This window comes from Dendropsophus ebraccatus, chromosome 3 (assembly GCF_027789765.1).
Source record: "Dendropsophus ebraccatus isolate aDenEbr1 chromosome 3, aDenEbr1.pat, whole genome shotgun sequence".
Classification (NCBI taxonomy): Eukaryota; Metazoa; Chordata; class Amphibia; order Anura; family Hylidae; genus Dendropsophus; species Dendropsophus ebraccatus.
This window is the reverse complement of record NC_091456.1, coordinates 7,827,640-7,835,322: the sequence shown is the minus strand read 5'-3', so window position 1 is coordinate 7,835,322 and position 7,683 is coordinate 7,827,640. Positions and strand designations below refer to the sequence as shown.

Here is a 7,683-nt window from a genome sequence, read left to right as displayed (position 1 = left end):
CCGCTGCTCATACATCTGCCTCAATGAAGAAAATCTTTTTATTAAAAGGAAAAAATAAATAACATAAGAATCATTTCGTGAAGCTCTTTCTCACACCACAAATTCCACTTTAATTGTCCGTTCCGCCTCCCGACCATCAGGTTTTTTTTTCCATTTCCCACCATAAAAGCGTCGACATCTTTAAAAAGCCCAAACAAATCCAGCCAGTGGGAGACGCTGCTTATTACATAGGGATTTATTTTAAAAATACTCTTGTCAACCACCTAGCGTCACTAACAAAACGTGTCTGCAATATGTGACAATGTCCGGATTGTCAGCCTCTCGGAGCCCTCTCGTACACGCGCGTGAAAACGGATCGGCGAAAGTCTGGAAGTCACCCGGCAACCCAAAAACTAAAAAGTCTCCCGTCCATGCTGGCCAACTCATCTGCATAGAGGGCGGAGATGAGCGTTTCATTCCATCCGTGTCCGCCTGTATGCATATATGTACAGAATGGTATACTATACAAATATACATACGCACATAGAGATTCATATAAATAGACACCAGCGCTCGGATGGCGACAGGGCTGCATAAATAAGCGTACAAAAATGTTGTAATATCCTTAGCAAAATGGAGCTAGCCACTTCAGATCCTGAAGAAGAGTGAAAGGGTCTTCTGGCCGTAGAAAGCAAAAGGAGCGCCGGCCTGACGTAGCGCCTGGTAAACGTTCTCACGTTGTAGAACTTAGTCGCTTGTTTAGCTGACAGCTAAGATCAAAGTAGAATTGGCTTCAAGCTTGTGTAAGTTAAAGGGATAGTTAACAAAAAAAAAAAAAAAAAAATTATTTCCAGTACTTATCAGCTGCTGTATGTCCTACAGGAAGTGTTATTCTTTACAGTCTGGAGGACAGGAGTGGTTTTCTATGGGCCAGTTCCTGACATGGACAGAGGTGGCAGCAGAGAGCACTGTGTCAGACTGGAAAGAATACACCACTTCCTGCAGGACATACAGCAGCTGATAAGTACTGGAAGATAATAATAGAAGTAAATTAGTTGATTTGAAAGAATTTTTTGGGGGTGAAGAACCCCTTAAAATAGATAACTAGCTAGATGTTGTATGGTTACAATGGGGTACCAGCCGCATCAACCTGCTTACAGTGGCCACCGAGTCGCTCAAAGTACAAAGTATATGACGTCAAGAAGCCACCATGTGTCTCGTCTCCATAGATGGCCGTCATTCTCAACCCTATGTTCCAGCTGCTGTGTATATAAGCGTTTCAATGATCTGGGCATTGACTTCAACTAAAAATCTAAGTTTTAAGCTCTCAAAAAACATTATTTTATATAATTTAAAACACCTACTAGGAAGGGAAGAAGGAGGGGGCCATTTGCAAAACATACAATTCATGTATAGGGAAGGAAAGAGGCGTAAAAGATAAATAGAAGGAAGAAAGATTTGATAAAGCCTCAAAAAAAAAAAAAAAAATTATAAATAAAAATTTACCTAGTGATGGGAACAACTGTTCGCACTGAGCCAATGACTATTGCTGCGTGTACAAAGTTTCCAAGGTTGCATGAAGGGCAAAAAAAAGGTGTCACTGCTGACAGTCCATGACGATGTATAAAAAGTGGCCTGGTGCGGCCGCGGCTCCCGCCTTATGTACAATAATTTAAATCGGTTGTAGAAATTTCATTCAAGACTTAACAAAAAAACAAAGTCATCAGATTGCTGAAGTCCTTCATGCATTTTCTTGGGAAGTTCTGGATTGTGATGACGGCCAGAAGCTGCTCGGTGTGTATATAGACGCACAGTTCTCATTCACATTCTAAAGTTTCAGTTTCTTAATTGTTTCGAGTCTCTTCCGCAGGAGATCGCCGACCTCTTGCAGCGAGTGCACGTAGCTGCTCTGAACCTTGTCGGACGACAGCTTTGTAAACTTCTTCTCTTCCTGAACAAAATATTATAGCGAAAAAAAAATTACATTTTTGAAAATGGAAACTGCAAGAAACTGACGAAGGCTGCAAGACATCTCTCTCGATATAGAGATATATAATAAATATAAACACACACACAGTGGTGCCTTGGATTCAGAGCATAATTCGTTCCGGGACCGTGCTTGTAATACAAATCCTCTTAAACCAAAAGCAAATTTTCCCATAAGGAATCATGGCAATGCAGATAATTGGTTCCACACCCCAAAAATAATGATTTTTTTATTCTGGACAGATGAAACAATGAGAAACAGCAGAATATATATATATTATATATATATATATATATATATATATATATATATATATATATATATATATATATATATATATGATATATGATATATAAGTTACTGTACAGTATAGCAATCAGAATGTGGTGTATAATGTATAGTAACTGTATAACCCTGATAGCACAGCAGCTGGATATGTGATATATAAGTTATTGTACAGTATAGCAATCAGCATGTGGTGTATAATGTATAGTAACTGTATAACCCTGATAACACAGCAGCAGCTGGATATGTGATATATAAGTTACTGTACAGTATAGCAGCATGTGGTGTATAATGTATAGTAACTGTATAACCCTGATAACACAGCAGCAGCTGGATATGTGATATATAAGTTACTGTACAGTATAGCAGCATGTGGTGTATAATGTATAGTAACTGCATAACCCTGATAACACAGCAGCAGCAGTTTGTAGATACAGGATGGAACTGCAGATCCCCATAATGGAGAGGATGGGAAACCCAAGGGCGGACAGAGACTGCAGGGAGCAGGAAGGAATGAGCAGGACAGATGTGGGCACATACATGTAGCACTCTCTGTCCGGGGAGAGAGGGGTTACAGCTATAAAGAGATTACCTCCACAATCCTGTCCCCTGATGCAAGCCCCAGCCTGAAGTGGATCTGCTATGATTTGGAAGGTGAGGGAGACTTCCTGGGTCAGAGTACAGTGCTGTAGACCCCGCTATACAGAACATGCCCCTCCTCCACTCCCCTCCCACCCAGTACAGGGAGCTCTTACACCAAAGCAATGCTCTTAAACAAAGTCACAATTTTGAAAAACTGTGAACTCTTAAACCAAAACGCTCTTAATCCAAGTTACTGTTAAACCAAGGTACGTGTGTACGTACGTGTGTGTGTGTGTGTGTGTGTATAATTAATATATATATATAATATATATATACACACACTGCCCCACATGTCTCTCTCTCTATAAGGGCTTCACATACTTTAGTGCATGATGTAAAACAGGGGGGTCAAACTCAGGCCCTCCGGCTGTTGCAAAACTACAATTCCCATCATGCTGCAGCTTTGGCTGTCCGGGTATGATGGGCATTGTAGTTTTGTAACAGCTGGAGGCCTGAGCTTGACACCTGTGCAGTAGAATAGACAAGTTTCTTACAACCCACCTCTGTAAAATTGACATTATTCAGGGAGAGATCTTCAACTTTCAGTGCTAGCAATGAGGTCTCCAGATCCCTAATGTAGTCTGTCACATTTGTAAGCAAAGTTTGCAGCCCGGTAACGTAATCCTGGAAGCCGGTGAACACTGGAGGCTGTAAGGGCGAGAATTAGCAACAAGGTTTCAGAAGTCAAAGCGATTCGTTCATGAAACAATAAAAAGCATCTATTAGATTAATGGGGGAAATTAAAGGGGATGTTCACAAAAATGTTTTTCTTTTAAATAATGATGAGATTTGTAATTTACTTCTATCATCAAGTCTTGTCTTCCAGAACTTATCAGCTGCTGTATGTCCTGCAGGAAGTGGTATATTCTTTCCAGTCTGGAGAGCAGGAGAGGTTTTCTTCGGGGATTTGCTGCTGCTCTGGACAGTTCCTGACATGAACAGAGGTGGCAGCAGAGAGCACTGTCAGACTGGAAGGTATACACCACTTCCTGCAGGACATACAGCAGCTGATAAGTACAGGAAGACTGGAGATATTTTAATCGAAGTTAATTACAAATCTCTTGCACTTTTAGGCACCAGTTGATTTGAAAGAAAAAAAGGATTGTGTGATCAACCCAGTTAGGGTCTATTCAATGACAGATCTATTTTTGTTCAAAATACGACAACAGCTTAAAAATAAATAAAATAATTTCAATAATCTAGTATAGTAAAAAAAAAAAAAGAGGCCATCACTAGCAAGGTCGCCAGGAAGACCCACACACTTACGGTGGTCCCGACGTCCTTTTTCTTCTTTTTCTTTTTTTGAAGATTTGATTTGAATGGCCTAAGGACACCAGCAAAATATGCAGCTACCCAGAGAACCACCGAAATAGTCTAAGAATAGAAAGAAAAACAAAAACCTTTATGTGAAATGGTCCTGCGGGGATCAAGGAGGTCAAAACCAATGAACCACCGGTCATCTGTCTTCAATTAGAAGCTGCTACATTTGTAGATTAACTGAGAAAACAGTAAAACACCCAATCCTCCCCTTGTACAAGGTTCAAAGAGCAACTTAAAGGGAATCTGTCACTAGGTTTATTCCACCTTAAATAAGGGAAGCATAAACCAGTGACAGAAATGCTGAACAGATCGGTGTTATTACTTACATCATTCTGTTCAGCCGTTCTCCTAATATGCAGGAGAATAGGATTGTTGCCGCAGCCCTTCGCCCGCCATCCAGATGCTGATTGACAGATGACTGCCTGTACACAGCATGGATAGATAACTGCCAATGAGCAGCCAGTGGGCAGAGCGGGCCGGAGCTCATGAATATCCAGGACTACTGGGCTCATGCACATAATGGAGAGGACTACTTATTGTCCATGTTATTCAGGAGGAGATCTCTGGATCAGCTGCACAGGACAATGTAAGTGATACATCATTCTGTTCAGCTTCTGTGTCACTAGTTTATGCTACCCAGATTTGACCCCACTATGGCCGCCAACTTGCTGCGCGGACCTCACACGCCACGGCCCAGGTCCCCGCTCAGACCAGGAAGCGACTGGGGACGGGAGAACCAGTGCCAGGAAGGAAAGAGCATGTTATTTCTTTTATCCTCTCCCCAGCACTTGCTAAAAAAATGGGTTTGGCCGAACTTCTCCATGTTTTGAACTACTTGGTTGGAAGGAAATGTTAGGCGAGATGCACGCACCTGCTATCGGACTTTACTTAGTCATCATGATTTATTGTGTCGTCAAGAGTGCCAAAACTATTTTTTTTGCAGGAAAAAAAAAAATAGTACAGGCGATTTTAAGGAACTTTGTAATTAGGTTTATTAGCCGAAAAAAAATGCATTTTTATCATGAAAAAGCAGTTTAAATCCCCCCCCCCCCCCCCCGTCTCTATGGAGAGGGGAGGGGTGGAGGGAGATGAGGCACCAAAACAGGACAACAGAGAGTTAATTTACAGTATCACCACCAGGCTCTCTCCTCTGACGTCAGCACTGACCTCTCTGACCTCTGAATACCGGCTTTCACACAGGTCCCACTGTGTAATCCTTTGTTCTTTGCTGGTGACTTATATCCCTCCACCCCCTCCCCTCTCCATAGAACAGACAGGGCTCGACTGATGTAAAAAAAGAGTTGAGATTTCCTGATAATGAGCTGTGAGAGAGAGAGAGGGGGGGACCTGGGGAAAGTCTTTTTGAATGCAGATAATGGCATATTTGCCTAATAAACCCAATTACAAAGTTTCTTAAAATCACCTGTTCTATTTATTTCTGGGGAAAAAAAAACACACACACACACAACCAACAGTGACACTTTGCGTAAAAGGGAGTCCCGTAAGGGTTCAAGAGCTCAGTCTGTGACTTACAGTTGGCTGTATATCAGGGACGTGTGCATGCCGCCTTAGTTGGCAGACCTGCTTTTAGACCGCCATAATATTGTAGATTAAGGGTTGTATACTTGTCACCTAGAATAGGACTGGATCCTACTAGGACAAAGTAAGGCAGGGGTAGGGAACCTTGGCTCTCCGGCTGTTGCAAAACTACAACTCCCAAAGCTAAAGCTTTGGCTCTCCAGGCATGATGGGAGTTGTAGTTTTGCAAAAGCTGGAGACCCAAGGCTCCCTAACCCTGAAGTAGGGAAACCTTTCCTAAAACTCTGCATGCGACACATTCAATCCAGATGCTGCCTCCTGTATCTCCTCTTATAAGATATACAATGGCAGATGTAAGAACATACACAGACTAACCTCAACAAAGAAGACCAGGTTCTCAATTACATGGGGTGAGACATGACAGTAACCCTCCTGGATGACTAGTAGGTCTCCTTTACATTGCTGAAAAAGTTCTACAAAAACAAAAAATAAAAAAAAAGTGAGATGTAGTAAATTCAGCTCCCAGCTATGACACTGAACACACTCGCAGGAAAATACCTTGCAGATGGCCTAGAGAAGATTTTAATCTGCTCCCAATTTTCTCTTGGACTTCACAACTATCATCTGTAAAGGGGAAAAAAGCATCAGTAAGTCACCCATAAAACGAGAGGCGGCCGGAATAAAGTGTCCCTACTGTCACATGACACCATGCTGCCTGCCAACATCCACAATGAGAGTCATACACGTTAGTATGATGCTCCAACCAGCGGTGGCCACAGGTACAGTGGGATCTCCAGCGCAGACACATCACGACCCGGCTGACGGACTGGCCGTTCAGGAGCAGGACGCCGCTCCAGTCACCGATAGGCTGAGCGGCCAGTTCATCAGCTGGGTCTGTCATTGCAAAATACAATTGGTGTCGCAAAAAATAGGGGCTCGTGTGGGTCTGTAGGTGAAAAAAATACAGGCGCTTTGGCCTATTAAACACGAGGAGGAAAAAAACTGCAGTCCAAGCAAAAAATGGCTGAGAAGGGAAGGGGTTAAACAATTCTCTATGCAGGATCAATAACGTTCTATTTTAATCGTTTCGACACGGCGACCTGCAGCAATACAATGCGATTTTTGGAAGTTTGAATTTATTTGGTTTACAAAAATTTGTATTAAATTTTTCATGAGTCACTATAGCCCAACATAGGCCCATAAGGAAACAAGGGCCAACAGCACAGGAATTTTCAATTTATTTGAAAAACAGGAAACGAGGGCGGAGAATGATTTAATTTTTTTTATTGAGACTGCAATCATTTGTTAAATCAGTGATTTGCAAGTATGAACTATAGCATTGTTACTGTCATGGTTCCAGGGGACGGACAGACATGGTCACTGGTGATTGCATCATTTAGAGGCATAATGGTGCGTTTACACAGAGAGATTTATCTGACAGATATTTGAAGCCAAAGCCAGGAATGGATTTAATATGAGGAGAAATCTCAGTCTTTCCTTTATGACCTGTTCCCTGTTTATAGTCTGTTCATGGCTTTGGCTTCAAAGATCTGTCAGATAAATCTCTGTGTAAACACACCATTACTGACCGCAATCAGCGTGATGATCACTGATGCCAGTCAGCAATGGTAAGTACTGACTTCTGGAAGCAGCTCCTAAGCTTTCTTAGTACTACCTGTAGCACACATCAGGTGATAGAAAATATTGTGCAAAAAAAACGAAAAAGTTAAAAACAAAACAAAAAAAAAAAACACACACAAGCCCTCTCTAACCCTTCAAGACAGAGCCCTTTGATGCACAAAAGTCCGGGTCAGATTAATGCTATAGATCAATGTTATCGGTGATCTATGCATAGAGCCTGCCTGAGAGCAGACTCTACATGGATCGCCAATCTGACAACGGGATCGGCTACAGTAAAAAATGTAAGTAAT

General features: G+C 41.9%; 1 protein-coding gene across 1 annotated transcript in view; it reads right to left on the bottom strand.

The window, feature by feature from the left end:
• Nucleotides 1–219: 219 nt before the first annotated feature.
• NAA25 (N-alpha-acetyltransferase 25, NatB auxiliary subunit) overlaps nucleotides 220–7,683 on the bottom strand; it is a 43,474-nt gene continuing 36,010 nt past the window's right edge. The window contains exons 20-24 of the mRNA XM_069960765.1: nucleotides 6,311–6,376; nucleotides 6,128–6,225; nucleotides 4,160–4,267; nucleotides 3,395–3,541; nucleotides 220–1,930 (exon numbers count right to left, since the gene is read on the bottom strand). Coding sequence (XP_069816866.1) covers nucleotides 1,808–1,930; nucleotides 3,395–3,541; nucleotides 4,160–4,267; nucleotides 6,128–6,225; nucleotides 6,311–6,376 — 542 coding nt within the window. The 3' untranslated portion in view covers nucleotides 220–1,807. The remainder of the gene's footprint in view (nucleotides 1,931–3,394; nucleotides 3,542–4,159; nucleotides 4,268–6,127; nucleotides 6,226–6,310; nucleotides 6,377–7,683) is intronic.